General features: G+C 35.8%; 1 protein-coding gene across 1 annotated transcript; it reads left to right on the top strand.

Moving 5' to 3' along the window:
* Window positions 1-1,761: 1,761 nt before the first annotated feature.
* Window positions 1,762-9,088, top strand: LOC117340160. The gene is made up of 4 exons (XM_033901921.1): window positions 1,762-2,214; window positions 2,870-2,963; window positions 7,471-7,653; window positions 8,776-9,088. The coding sequence occupies exons 1-4, from the start codon at window positions 1,909-1,911 to the stop codon at window positions 8,955-8,957; spliced, it is 765 nt and encodes a 254-aa protein (XP_033757812.1). The 5' UTR covers window positions 1,762-1,908; the 3' UTR covers window positions 8,958-9,088.
* The last annotated feature ends 7,050 nt before the right edge of the window (window positions 9,089-16,138 follow it).

Here is a 16,138-nt window from a genome sequence, read left to right as displayed (position 1 = left end):
ACATTGTGCGAAAGAAACATAAGTTAACGTTAGTGCTATGGGTTTGTCTGAGTGACAATGTTGTTTTAACATATAATTATAATACATATGTATATCAAGTAGGCTTAATGAGCACAAACACAACATAGAGTATACTGTAGTATATAGAGACCCTTTTAATTCGATACCAGTGTCCTAAATAATTAAGGCAGTTACAGTAGAGAGAAAATTCCTGAAACTTTCATTTTTTAGCTTTCTGAAATGGATGTCCTTTTAGAGGGCACTGGATTCACCACTGATTCGAATTATGGAATAGTGGACTGCTGGCGTTAGGAGTGTTTTAGGATACAGTGCGAGATAAATTGTGAAGTAGGCCTATACGTGATTTTGGTTCCGTTAGGTCTACATCGAGGTATTTTTGAGCAGGTATAAATATTAGACTTGCTCAAGTTCACAGATAGGAAAATACCTACCTGGCAGTCAGTGTAGTTTAAATTATGCTCTGATTCTATAGAATACCACGTTTCTCACATAGATCGTCTAATAGAAAAAAATTACTACGTACGACATACAAGAAAAATTGTATTAACTAACCTTGTCGGAAAGATGTATGATTTGGTCCATTCCATATCATTTTGCAATATTAGTGCTTTGGTATGGTCATCACAGGCCCCTGTAGCCACCACAGCAATGTCAGGATACTTATAATACAAAGAAGTTGAAACATCCTTCACCTCAGGCACTGTAGGGATTTCATCGCTAGACCTAGAAGGAACCTGCGATTCTGTTTGAATCTTTGGCGCGAAGAAAACTTTAATCTTTGTCTGCGCCATGTTTAAACCGGAAATGGTGTCTTACCATAGCCCAATCACTACCAGAGTTATCGTTCCTTACACTTTCAAGTGAGTATTAGGAACGATAACTCAGGTAGAGATTGATCAGACAGTTCATATGTATACGGCAGAGATTATTTTCATTTTGTTTATTTTAACTTGTTTCTCGCTATTCATTAGAGTCATTTATTATTCTACTTTTCATAAAGTATTCATCTTACCATTTAAATTAACAAAAGTTGTTTTCTTGAAAAAATTGAGTGGATTCACCTGCGTACCTGCGTACAGGCAGTTACGCGCCTGATTTCATCTTGAGATATTTTTTTTAGGTTCGTATGTTAGCTACATTATAACATTATCCTCCAAAATGTAGACAACGATCGTCGTAATTGCCTCAAACACAGCGTAAATATTGACAGAAATCAATTTAATGTCATGATCGCCATCATAAACCCACTCAAATCCGCGAAACTCCTTAAATAATGTATGCGAGTTGAAGTCAACGAAGTATGTCATTGACTGATTTATCTAGTAAAACGTTTGTGGCCTAGACATCACCAGAACTAGGACATTGTGATAGACGCTGGTCGTTAAGGAGGATGTTAGTATCCGATATTTAAATTGGATATATCACGGAACGGAATGGTACGGAGAAACAACTTACCACAATATCAGCTGTGTACAATACTCTAAGGAATTACAGATTTGTCCGAATAATGGTCAGCTAAATGTTCATCCTCTGTGACGGGTTTTTGTGAACTCCAACTTTGAAGACTAGTAATCTAATACTAGAGGGATAAAAAAAATAACAGAAGCAAATAATATCGTCTTGTTATGGTTTAAACAACATTTATTTGTTCAAAATGATAAGAAGTTAATACATAAACAGAGAATAACAGAGAATTCGGAAAGAAGTACTTACGTATTTATTAATCCGTCTTCTCTTTTGTGACAAGCTTGTTATAAATGATAATTAATAAATTAAGTAAGTAAAATCTTCAAATAATATAAACTGACACCTGTGGTTGTTTTATAATCAGTGATAGTTGTGTGACTCAAGTTACAGTTATTTCTGAATCTCTCCGCCTGGGAAATAATGAATAAATTTCAACTGTACATTTGTCAGTTTGTGATTCAACTCCTGACAAATGTGAATTGTGGTGAGTTAATGTCAAACTTTCTGAACACTACAACAAACTTACGCTGTGCCTCACCTTTCAGGCGGTGGTCGACTATAGGTTATATACAATGTCAGAAGACTTGTATCCGTTATTCCGACTGTGGAGTTTTACGCTACAAGAAATCTAGTCTGGAGTGTTACCTTTTCACAAGTGGAAACTGCTTGGAGTGTCAAGTTGATGATGAACAAAACATCTACCTGCGGAGGACAGCGATATCGGAGGTATTTTTTTCCTTTCATTGCCATTGCTGGTTAAATGCTAAAACAATAGATGATGATGACACTATTACCAAAAACTGAAAACTTATATTAACTTAATGTGTATTTTTCTAAAGGATAAACCATTGTATTACAAAAGCTGTTTGGTATTCTTGTTATGAAAATCGCGGAAATGTGATTATGGATAAACACATATTTAAGCTGATGTATATCCAACAGGTTGTGCAATACCAACATGTTAACTTTGATAAATAGTTCTTATATAGCAATGCTTATATTCAACGAAAAAGCGTTGACATCATGAAGTATTTATTGTTAAAGAAAGTAGTCTATTTTGAAAAGAAATGATGTTTCAGTATTTTGGCGTCTAATCATTCGTCAAGTATTTCATATTGTATATTACACAAATTTGCCGAACAAAAATCAATGACATCACCATTGCCGACACCCTCTCAATATAAATCTGAATTAAGTTCTTTCGTTGAACTAAACGGAAGGGTTAGCGACAACGCAATGGAGACTTTCACAAATGGTAATAATAATAAAAAAAAAACTACTTTTCTTTGGACAATCTGCGATTATCGAAATCCGAAGAAGAGAGTTTGTTTTCCGCCAATGGTCAGCTGGTATATATCTCATTTTATTGTTTAATATATAGGCTATTGGTGGAAGCTGTCATAGCTTTGGGTGTTCCACTTCAAATGTCTGTGTCTTGATGAAGAATTCGGTGAGGAAATGTCTTACGCAGACAGGTAATATTACCGCTGTACAGACGTAAGGCTTAAGTGAATGAATGTAAAGAAAAGTTATTAGTGTTGACATTAAGAGGTCAACAAAAGAAAAGAAAGACTTTGAATTTTAAAAACAATAAAAATGATAAAACACAATAAAAACAATAAAAAAATAATACTTATAACTAATACGTTCTTATATCTCAACGGTGACATTCAACAAGAGTGCGTTTCATCAAGAACTTTATTCCCTTGATGACACTAAACAAAAGTTCGTATTTACAAGAACTTTATTCTCTAGACATTAAAGAAGTGCATTTCACCAAGAACTTTTTTCTCTAGACATTAAACAAGAGTGCATTTCATCAAGAACTTTATTCTCTTGATGACACTAAACAAAAGTTCGTATTTACAAGAACTTTATTCTCTAGACATTAAAGAAGTGCATTTCACCAAGAACTTTTTTCTCTAGACAATAAACAAGAGTGCATTTCATCAAGAACTTTATTCTCTAGACATTAATCAAGAGTGCATTTCGTCAAGAACTTTATTCTCTTGATGACACTAAACAAAAGTTCGTATTTACAAGAACTTTATTCTCTAGACATTAAACAAGAGTGCATTTCGTCAAGAACTTTATTCTCTTGATGACACTAAACAAAAGTTCGTATTTACAAGAACTTTATTCTCTAGACATTAAAGAAGTGCATTTCACCAAGAACTTTATGCTCTTGACATTAAACAAGAGTGCATTTCATCAAGAACTTTATTCTCTAGACATTAATCAAGAGTGCATTTCGTCAAGAACTTTATTCTCTTGATGACACTAAACAAAAGTTCGTATTTACAAGAACTTTATTCTCTTGACAATAAACAAGAGTGCATTTCATCAAGAACTTTATTCTCTAGACTTTAATCAAGAATGCATTTCATCAAAAACTTTATTCTCTTGACAATAAACAAGAGTGCATTTCATCAAGAACTTTATTCTCTAGACATTAAACAAGAGTGCATTTCATCAAGAACTTCATTCTCTTGACAATAAACAAGAGTGCATTTCGTCAAGAACTTTATTCTCTAGACTTTAATCAAGAGTGCATTTCATCAAAAACTTTATTCTCTTGACAATAAACAAGAGTGCATTTCGTCAAGAACTCTTGATGAATCTAAACACGAGTTCGTATTATCAGGAACACAATTTTCTTGGCACTAATCAAGAGTGCGTATTATCAAGAATGCATTCTCTCAATGACACTTAACACGAGTTCGTATTATCAAGAGCTGTATTATCTTGATGAATTGCGTACAAATTTGGATGATAATTAAAATGATTTGTTTTACATAAAAAAGCATGTGTACATTTAGTGTATGTCGATGATATGTGGACTATAACTTATAATTTATTATTCAATACAATAAATATTTAGGGTGATTGGTAATTTAAACAAATATATAATGTGATACGGATTGATATTGTTACCGCGGGTATACGTCACATAGTGAAATTGGCAAACGTGCCGAGTGGTTAAGGTGTCCCGACTCTTTATAACTAGCCCTCCGACTCTGGGTTGCGAGTCGAAACCCACGTGGGGCAGTTGTACTGACCGTAGGCCGGTTGTTTTTCTCCGGGAACACCAGCATTCCTCCACCTCCAAAACCAGGCACGTCCTTAAATGACCCTGGCTGTTCATTTCTGACATGAAATATCCGTTCAGGTTTATTTTACCTGTAAACCCAGGGCTTCTTACGAAGCGACTAAGGTAATCACACCTGGCGTATATGTCCGGGGCTGTTGAGACTCCACTCTCATTGAATCCTATTGTAACACCGTCATGCTTGACCGCAGACACCTTATTGGCTTCTAAACAGGTTTTGCTGGTGAGGTACTTCATTGGGTAGTTAACGAAACTGAAACACGTTGTTATGTAAGAGCCCAATGAAAATGTATACTGTACCCGCAGTGGGCCCCAGGTTACCTTGCACTTTTATAATCCAAGGACATACCATCTGTGTATTTCACCTATACATTGCCCAATATTAGCAAATCCAATGGCAAAAGTTATTTCCTTTCAAAAAAATCCAGAGCCATTTCTGAAACTAGCATCATTATAAAAATAAAACAAGCTGTTTATCCATTTGTCTGAAAGGTACTGCTATCAATATTTTACCTGAGTATTGATTATAATTACCAAAAAATCATTGACACATGTACCAACCCCCTCTGAAGTGGTCTGTTGTTACATAGGGTAGGTGAGTTTGTAACACTGAAAGTTAAAATCTAAAATGTATTTTTAGAATTCAAGCATAGGAGTACATTTGTAAATGTCATATGGTTATCCATGGAAAAGTATAATTTCGTACCTGTTACCTGTTTTGAGATGGATTTTTTTAAAAAGATTCTTCTTATTCTCGCTGTACACGAACCAACAATTTAGTTTATTAGGATGAGTTGGTAGGCCTTTGTGAAAACAAAGTTTCAAAAGCAATAGATAAAACCATAGCTAATCTCGCAAACACCCTGGTGTTTGTACAAACTATTCCAATAGCAAATAAAATTTACTTGGTGTCTGGTCATGAACCTTAAACCTAATACACTTAATAGAATAAGTGGACGTTCTCTTACGAGGCAATTTCATTGCGCGACGAAAGACAGATAGTTGTCAGAACGGACTAGTAGTACTTCTAATTGCTGCAGAGAATTATGAATATACAACAAACATATTTTCGGTATGTGTTCATGATTAACAAATAAAATGTTACAAGTCACACGAGTTACATACTGCCTTCACGGTTCATTTTCACGAGCATTCATCCAGAGAGTGGTTTTCTTAAGTCGCCCATATCTGAATTCAGTTAATTGTCAAGCAACATGAGACAGTGATTATAAGACTAGCGAAAGAGAGGTTACGAGTGACGTCACACAAGTTGGATAGAACCATACATTACATGCTTGGGGATACTGATGGAATGTATTGATTTCCCTGAAATCGTATATCAGAAATCAATTAAATCACTTATAACCTGGTTACACGAGTCTTGGTTGGGTTTATTTTGTTTAACGTCCTATTAACAGCCAGGGTCATTTAAGGACGTGCCAGGTTTTTGAGGTGGAGGAAAGCCAGATTACCCGGAGAAAAACCACCGGTCTGTAACTGGCAACAGCTCCACGTAGGTTTCGAACTCGCAACCCAGAGGTGGAGGGCTAGTGATAAGGCGTCGGGACACCTTAACCACTCGGCCACCGCGGCCCCTAATTACACGATTCATTAAGATAAAATATATGTTCTGTAAATCGCAACGACCTGTACAGTACAGATCTTACATCAATATACAACTACCCGTACAGTGGGTTCAAAATCTTTTCCTTTTTATGTAAAGATTTAACAAGCTAGATCGATGGGAGTAGGTAATATATATAGATATCACTTCCTGTACCAGACAATTCATTCTGGGAGGTATATATACATCTACTGAAGGGTCGTTTAGTATTAGCCTTAGAGACTTGCATCATGGCGAGTGTACCTTTGGAAGTCATCCCAATACTAGGGTAGTGGATATCAGGGAATCCATTGGCCACAATTCTTCTTCGAAGTTACCTGGCCTGTTTCTGCGTCTGACTGCCTCATTAAGCATCGCGACTTCCACTAGTCCACTATTTCATATACATATAATTATTCATGCTAAAACATCAGTAAACTGTTTAAATAAATGAGGCTAGGCCCTTTTCGTAGGTATAATGTTTGAGTACTGATTTGATTAATGCAATTTTTATGTGAAGTGTGTATATTATTACAACTCGAATATACATGGTGTGGTAACAATAAAGTTCAGATGAAATTTGTATTACAGGGTAGTTTAAGAATTGCAATGGAATAAATGGCATTAATAATAAAATATCCTAACATGTTAATTATTTTACACTTTATCTAAGTTTAAGGCGTATTATAAGTTTTTTCGTTTTTGTAAATATTTGTGCAAATATGTTCAAATCAAAATCGACACTTCCGGAAACCGTACAGTTCGACCTGTGAGCACGTTTATTTTAATGGACCAGATGACGATGGTTCGCCAGTATACACACAACATCAACCTACACAAAAATATAGCATGTACAGGAACTAAGGGTTTCACGTATATGAGAATATAGAATATGAGTATCTATATAATGTGACAACAGAACAGCCGGCACATCAACAGGTATACTGCACAAGTGTCTAGAACATTTCCTCAAGGTGGAAACATAATTCAAAATGCTTCCAATCATTATAAAATTATCTTTTACATATGACAGATTCCATAAACATTAAATATTTTGGACATACGAGCACACACTTTGTACGTACTGCGATTTTGATTTATTCGAATGTTGCCCTCGTTTCGATTTTGAGTCAAAGTGTTTTGCTTGTTTCTTTGTTTGTATTTTGATATTTTTGTTGTTCTCTGATTTGCCAGTTATTGACATGTAATGGGATAAATGAAGCAACAGTTAGTTAGAGATTTCTAATATACATATTTTTTTAATTTTAAGTTTCTTATGTCGACGCCAGTCCTACCTTTATAGACATGGACGGGGTAATTTTTTGGGTGTACCCCGTCCATATGGACTATTTTGGTGCCAAGGAATTCTGTGAGACATTCCCAGGACGACTGGCCATACTGAACACCAACGCAAAGAAGAATGCACTATATTATGAGGCGAGAAAACACGACGGTAAGATGGAGGGATATTCTGCGATTTGTTTTTGTAAATAGCCCAAATCCTGACTTCGGTATCAACTGTTTACATACTATATTTACATTCTCAGTGTTGATTCTTCGTATAAATATACCAAGTGAAAACAACAAACATTTTACCATGAAAACACTATGAATACAGTATGAAAACACCGTTTCACGTGCTGATTTTCCACGTATTACATAAGTTAACTATTTATACGCCTGAAAAATAGTCCCCGTTTCATTTCCGTAAGTTGTGTTTTCTTCAACGTCTATTCACATGAAATAATTCTAACGCGAATCTTTGATGCCATGCGATATTTAGATTGCTACTGCTATTCATAGCCGCCATGACAATGAAAAAAAAATGAATAAATAAATCCATTTAATCCATATATAAAAGTTAAAAAAAAAAATGAATTTACAAAGCATTTCGCTGAAGGTCTCGCAAATGTACACCTTGCTGTCATATCGACTATCGAACCAGCAAGAATTGTTTAAATAAATGCAACGTCACATGAAATAGAGCAATGACTGTAGACCATGTTCCCTGTTCGTGTCTAAAATTATAGTCAAGTTCCCATGGAACTCCCCTCCTGCAATATTAGTTTTCTTAAACATACAGAACTTAATAAAACTATATCATTTTAACGACGAAATTTTGGAAATGATTAACATTATATAAAAGTTTATTTTGTTGCTTTCATTACCAATTGATTCCATAAGCAACAGAATGTACATCGAAGAGTACAGCAGTTTGGTTTGGTTTGGTTTGTTTTGTTTAACGTCCTATTAACAGCCAGGGTCATTTAAGGACGTGCCAGGTTTGGAGGGGGAGGAAAGCCGGAGTACCTGGAGAAAAACCACCTGCACCTGGCAACTGCCCCACGTAGGTTTCGAACTCGCAACCTAGAGGTGGAGGGCTAGTGATAAAGTGTCGGGACACCTTAACCACTCGGCCACCGCGGCCCACGTACAGCAGTCATATCTCATAGATACGTAAAGTTAATGAGGTTGTCCTCCTTGGATCATGAAAGTAAAACATAATGCTTGCTTGGGAATGTACTCGAGATCCTAGGTGTATAATATATAATGATATCTATATCTTATCTTATAGAATCTGGGTTGTGGTATGTCGGTGCAACCCGTAACGAGAATGGAGACTTTCTATGGGGTGATGGCGAGGCTGCTCACGTTGACTTTGAGGACGAAGATGGCAATTGTGTTGTACTATATGGAACCGGACTTCACGACATTGGTTGCAGATACAAAAGAAATTTAATTTGTGAAGCAATCTGAATGTGACTGTATGCAAGGGATGAACAAAAGGCACACGAGACATGCATGGGAAAATCTGGCAGAACTTGTGACATTTACACAAAAATCTGGTTTTTACTTTGATGCATCTCGCTGCCATCACATCGATTCAACTCGCGATGTTATTTTGTTAAACCTTTTAGTTATATTATTTATTTATTCATTTATTCACTTTTTCCATCTGTACACCACCTAAGATGTTTTCTAATTTTAAAATTATAATAGGCCCTCGGCGAATTAATTATCGGCCGAGAGGGATACTTTTCACAACATAACGATTTTTATTGTTGTTTATACCCACTATATTTATGTAACTGTTCCATGTTCTATGTCTATATGTGATCGTTTGTATTTTACATGTGTCTTGATAAAGGGGCAGATTGCCTTGAAAATTCGACAATATACTTGTCTGTACTGTCGTTATTACTTCTTGACAATTATATCAAGATGTGACGTCACAAGTGTGTACTAATAGCGATTAGCGCACCACGAGATACAATGTATGTAGTTAACAAATGCTTTTCATAGCCGCCATGAAAATGAATAAAATCCATTAAATTCATATATTTACATAAGGGTGATTTTGGGAAAAAAATAAAGAACAGAGTCATTTTCAAATTTTCAACTTTTGAAATCTATATACGAAAAGTTGCTAAATCAATGGAACAGCCGGTGATCCCGCCTACGTACCATATCGTTTGACGTGTCCTTCCGCCCCGAAAATTCCAGTCGATTTTTCGGCATAGCCGTATAATATTCTTTTGGCCCGGATATGACGCGACAGGCGGTGTTACTAGTCAAGATGAAGTATGTGATTGATCAATGTAGCGGTCAATGCAAAATACAGATATGCAGTTAAAAACGAAACAAAGTTAAGATTGAATGCAAGCTAAATAAGTGGATGGATCTTTTCAAATGACACATTAATAAAATTATATTCCTGATTCAAATACAGTCCTATTATCACCAAAAATGATTCAAACTGATATAATTTGGTTATCTGTGCTGAAACACATTAGTTCGTTCATTTATTTCACCAGCAGTTTTATATTATAACAACCAACATTAAAACTTACCGTTTATCTTTTTTAAAGATATTGTTTGTTTAGCTTTTTACTCGGGTGGTCGGGTGGCACAGTGGTAACACGCTTGCCTTTCACCTAGGCGGCCGGGTTCAATTCCCTTATCGGACATGGAAAGGTATGGGGTCACCTGTCCGATCACGTGGATTTCCCCGGGTACTCCGGTTTCCTCCCACAGTAAGACCCCTCGCGCGCTTCCATCCGGGGCCAACAAGCGTGATTAATATAGGTTGATATATAGAGGTAACACAATGAGTGGTTATTGTATTTCTTTCACTCATGTTCATAAAAACACGATGCAATTCATCAAAGTATCCCTCTTGGTAGAAGGTAAGACAAAAGGATGCCTGCAATATTAGCGCTCTTCTCAGCGTATGATTTTTCAAATAAGCATTTTCTTCAGCAGAAGAAATAATAATCGTCTGTGGTGAATAGGACTGGATGCCAATCAAAGATACATTGTCATCATATGTTTTATAGAGTGATCTTCCATAAGTGACTATAATGTCTTTTAGAACTAATCAAACAAGTTTAATAATTTGATACATCGAGTGCCTTTACGAAATCACATTATAAAAGGTTTAATAAATTCGATATGACATGATCAGAGCTATGTCAAAGACAATACATCAGCCTATATTTACATTTACACTGCAGCCACACTATATAACTTTACCAAGCTCACTTGAAGGTTACGAGTCCATAACTTCCAAATCTTTATTATGGCGTCATTTTTATAGTGACGTCATAATTGTAACGTCGGTAATAACGAAAGATGGCTGTTGAAAAGGCTGTTCCGATTTGACGATAATAATTTGTTCATTTATCGTAGAAGCAAAATTCATGGATATAGTCTTTAAAAATCGTTGTCAAATATAAATATAAGCATTTAACTGCTTTCAGTTATGGGCTGATGAATGCCAACTGGACAAACGCAAATTCAACATGAAGCGCGGTCCTTCCACTACAGCACAGCTTCATGCTTGATGCTGACACAGGACGTGCTTTCTCTACCATTCTTTAAATTACTAATCCAACGAAACAGTTTTAAACAGAAAATATGTATATAAGTATTTTTGTATAAGATTAAAAAAAAAGTAGTCCCAGTCTTCATTTTAGTATTCCATAAAATGTCAGGAGAACAAACTATTGCTCAGTATTTGGTTTAATCAATATGGGCTGTATTAAAATGTTGCAGTAGTTACACATTGATAAGTCGTTGCCTGTGTGTACGGTAGCGGTTATTGATGACCCGTTGCCTGTCTGTACGGTAGCGGTTATTGATGACCCGTTGCCTGTCTGTACGGTAGCGGTTATAGATGACCCGTTGCCTGTCTGTACGGTAGCGGTTATAGATGACCCGTTGCCTGTCTGTACGGTAGCGGTTATAGATGACCCGTTGCCTGTCTGTACGGTAGCGGTTATAGATGACCCGTTGCCTGTCTGTACGGTAGCGGTTGATGAGTCGTTGATTTGTCTCGGTATATTACGTCATTGTCCGTAAGTCACACTAGTATCGAAGTAGTTACATAGAACGTCAATATATTGTAGGCTGTTACGATAGCTGTTTTGTTGGGGACGTGTGCTTCATGATAGATCATATATTAGAGGTGTATTTGAAAATACCGAGTTATATCTTACATGAATATAAATCTTCAAAATCAGAGAATGAAGTACAAACTCCAGATCAGACGCGGAGATATGTAGATAAGACACCTGGAAAGGCATGAACAATAATTCCAAGTGTTCCGGATGGCTGAACATCATCTACATTTTACCCAGAATGCCCGAAATTCATTTGGAATCAAATTATTTTGTTGTGTTATCTACATCTACTTGTAGAGTTAGTCAAGCACTATTCAATGATGGTCAGACTCTAAATCCAAAATAAGAAGCCAGAGGAATATTCGCGTGATTGCAATATCAGGATATGTATGATTACTGTAGAGAAGAAATCAGAGAGAAAGTCAAACGATTTGTCACTCTGATTCAGTTACCTGTGATTTCAGAAAAAAGAAGATCTCCATATTCCTAAGATATTCTCACTTAACCGTGAACTCATACCTAACCAGCTACATAGTAAAATAATCAATAAATAATCTGGGCTCCTTGACATACAGAAAGGAATAGTTAGAGGACAAATCATGATTGATAGGTTAACCTTAGAATCAAGCTCCTTAGTGTTGCTAACTTAATCAATAAACAATTTTCTAACTAAATACTTTAAATCGTTTTTTCGCAAACATACTGTTGTGTGGTACGGTTCAAATTACAGCTGGTCTAATTCCTGATTTACGGAATCATCTCAGTTAACATGAATGTATTAAGGGTAAATCATTTTAGCGTGAGACCTATTTAAGGTTCAGATGTTACATTATAACATTATTCTCGAAAATGTAGACAAATATCGTCGCAATAAAGTTAGCTCAAACACAGCGTAAATATTGACAGAAATCAATTTAATGTCATTATCGCCATGATAAACCCACTCAAATCCGCGAAACTCCTTAAATAATGTATGCGAGTTGAAGTCAACGAAGCATGTCAATAACTGATTTATCTGGGAAAACGTTTGTTACTGAGACATCACCTGAACCAGGAGATTGCGATAGACGCTGATCGTTAAGGAGGATGTTATTATCCGATATTTAAATTGGATATATCACGGAACGGAATGGCACTGGAAACAATTAGCTGTATACCTTATTACTCTAAGGAATTACAGATTTGACCGAATAATTGTCAGCTAAATGTACATCCCCTATGACGGGTTTTTATGAACTCTAACTTTGGTGAAGACTAGTAATCTAATACTAGAAGGATACAAAATTAACAGAAGCAAATACGATCGTCTTGTTATGGTTTAAACAGTATTTATTTATTCAAAATGATAAGAAGTTAATACATAAGCAGAGAATAACAGAGAATTCGGAAAGAAGTACTTACGTACTTATATTAATCCGTTTTCACTTTTGTGACAGGCTTGTTATCAAGTTATGATAATTAATGAACTAAGGAAGTAAAAATCTTCAAATAATATAAACTGACACCTGCGGTCGTTTTATAATCAGTGATTTCTGTGTGACTCAAATTAGTTAATTCTGAATCTCTCCGCCTTGGAAATAATGAATAAATTTCATCTGTACATTTGTCAGTTTGTGATTCAACTCCTGACAAATGTGGATTGTGGCGAGTTGATGTCAAACTTTCTGAACACTACAACAAACTTACGCTGTGCCTTACCTTTCAAGCGGTGGTCGACTATAGGTTATATACAATGTCAGAAGACTTGTATCCGTTATTCCGACTGTGGAGTTTTACGCTACAAGAAATCTAGTCTGGAGTGTTACCTTTTCACAAGTGGAAACTGCTTGGAGTGTCAAGTTGATGATGAGCAAAACATCTACTTGCGGAGGACAGCGATATCGGAGGTATTTTGTCCTTTCATTACCATGCTTGATAAATGCCAAAACAATAGATGATTATGACATTTTTACCAAACATATACTGTAATGAAATAAATGTGTATTTTTCGGAATGATAATCCATTGTATTATAAAAACTGTTAGGTATTTTTGTTGTAGCGATAAGAAAATCGTGGAAATGTGTTTATGGATAAACATATTTTAGCTGATGTACATTGTATATGCGACAGTATGTGCAATACCAACATGTCAATTGTGGTAGATAGTTCTTACAAAACAATGCCTACATTCAACGGAAAAGCGTTGACATTAGGAAGTATTTTTTGGTTAAAGAAAGTAGTCTATTTCGAAAAAAAAAATGATGTTTCAGTATTTTGGCGTCTAATTCATGAAGCATTTCATATATGTATATTACACAAACGGCCGAACAAAATCAATGACATTATCATTCTCGACACCCTCTCAATATAAATCTGAATTAAGTTCTTTCCTATAACTAAACGGAAGGGTTAGCGACAACGCAACGGAGACTTTCACCAATGGTATTTTTTTTTTAAATTTCCGTGGACCATCTGCGATTATCGAAATCCGGGGTAGAGAGTTTGTTTTCCGCCAATGGTCAGCTGGTATATATGTCATTTTATTTTTTAATATATAGGCTATTGGTGGAAGTTGTCATAGCTTTGGGTGTTTCACTTCAAATGTCTGTGTCCTGATGAAGAATTCAGTGAGGAAATGTATGACGCAGACAGGTAATATTACCGCTGTACAGACGTAAGGCTTAAGTGAACGATTGTTAAGAAAAGCTATTAGTGTTGATGGTTAATAACTTAAACTGTAATCCCAACTCAAAATCGACATTAAGAGGGCAACAAAAGAAAAGAAAGATTTTGAATTTTAAAAAACAATGGAAATTATAAAACACAAAAAAAACAATAAAAAAACAACTTATAATTACTATGTTCTTATATCTCAACGGTGACACTAAACACGAGTTCGTATTATCAAGAATTTTATTCTCTTAGTGATGTATTAACAGAAACTTAATTCTCTTGACATTAAACAAGAGTGCATTTTGTAACGTGGGACAAGTGAGGCTGTTCTCCAGTTGGGGAAAAGAATACTCAATCACGCATATGTACAAAAATAGTAAATTTATATACACCACACAACACAAAATACAGCAAGATAACTACAAATGTTCATATCACACTCTCACATCTTACACACAATTAAGAAAGTCTCTGGACACGTCTCCTGTGCTCCAGAAAAAAAACACACAAGGTGGAGATCAGCTGCATATTCTGGTCACAGATATAGGCCACCAGTCTGTCTGTCTGATGTACACTCAGTGTAACACGTGGCAAAATCCTATCAGGAAATCACAGACAAAATACCCCTTGTCTGTCTGAACAGCCCCCTGCACGGACGGCTGACTTCATCGTATGAAGGATATATCGTCAATCACCGACGTATGCTATCCTGTCGTCAGAAAACCCTCCATCTGGGTCCCCACAAACTCGGCAAACTGCGCCTTGTCTTCATCATAGGTTATCATTTACTGAAGTCCAGTATGGCAACATCTGGTCCTGTAACACGACTCAGGCGGTTCTGACCATCCGGCTTCACCTCTCTCCAGTCCACATTATTGCTGTGGAAACATAAACACACTTGCTACACACAAATACACAACCACGCATAATGTAAAATTATATAATATTGCATCTATTTTCAAAGTATACATTTCAAACATTATTTCTAAAATGTATCGTAAATACCATAAATATGACATGAATAATTAATACAAGTATAAGAAATGTAACATTGACACTTTTTACCCCGAAAAAGTGCTGGTCCCTGTATTAACTTAATCATACAAAGGCTTACCGTACGTTCCCTATGGGCTTCCATACAATAAAATTTGACTAGCACTGAAGTTTTATAAAGTTTTATAAAATATACAAATAACCTAAATACCTTCCAAATATCTAATATACATGTTTATATTTGGAAGTACGATTGAACAAATGTATATAAATCAATTACAACAGTTACAAATCATTGAACGATATGCATGATTGGACCGCACGTTGACATAATGCATGAACGACATTCCAAGGTAAAATAACCCCCTTTTACACAAAATAAGCGACGATCATCACAATATATATATAACTACTAACTGATAAAACAATACTTACCACAGACTGTAAGGTTTCTGTGCCCGTATAATGTTAAAACCATCGAATCCGTCGACACGGCCTGTTAGAGCACTGTCAGGGCTCCTGCTCGTGCGCGCTCACTCACCCTCTACGGAACATCCGTTACGCCATACAGTTAGTAACAACACGTCACAATATTTACCATTGTATGGCACTGCCACTATATAATCATACCAATTCAGTTGCGAGTTCACCAGCTTATGAACTGCCAACTGAAATTTGAATTTGAAAATTTCAAAAAAAAATCGCACGACAAATAAAAGATCGCAGATGGTAAATATAAGCATTGAACGGCTTTCAGTTGGCATTCATAGTCAATATGAACGCCAACTGAAAGCCGTTCAATGCTTAAATATATAGAGACACACACGACACATATAAAACACACGCGATTGTGACACATTTCATCAAGAACTTTCTTCTTGGTGACACTA

Source organism: Pecten maximus, chromosome 13 (genome assembly GCF_902652985.1).
Source record: "Pecten maximus chromosome 13, xPecMax1.1, whole genome shotgun sequence".
Taxonomy (NCBI): domain Eukaryota; kingdom Metazoa; phylum Mollusca; class Bivalvia; order Pectinida; family Pectinidae; genus Pecten; species Pecten maximus.
This window is presented reverse-complemented; position numbering and strand designations above follow the sequence as displayed.

Coding starts and splice junctions, on each gene's coding strand:
- LOC117340160 (XM_033901921.1), top strand. CDS start 1,909: ATGAATAAATTTCAACTGTACATTTGTCAGTTTGTGATTCAACTCCTG. Junction 2,964..7,470: donor GAAATGTCTTACGCAGACAG/GTAATATTACCG, acceptor TTTAATTTTAAG/TTTCTTATGTCGACGCCAGT. Junction 7,654..8,775: donor TGAGGCGAGAAAACACGACG/GTAAGATGGAGG, acceptor CTTATCTTATAG/AATCTGGGTTGTGGTATGTC.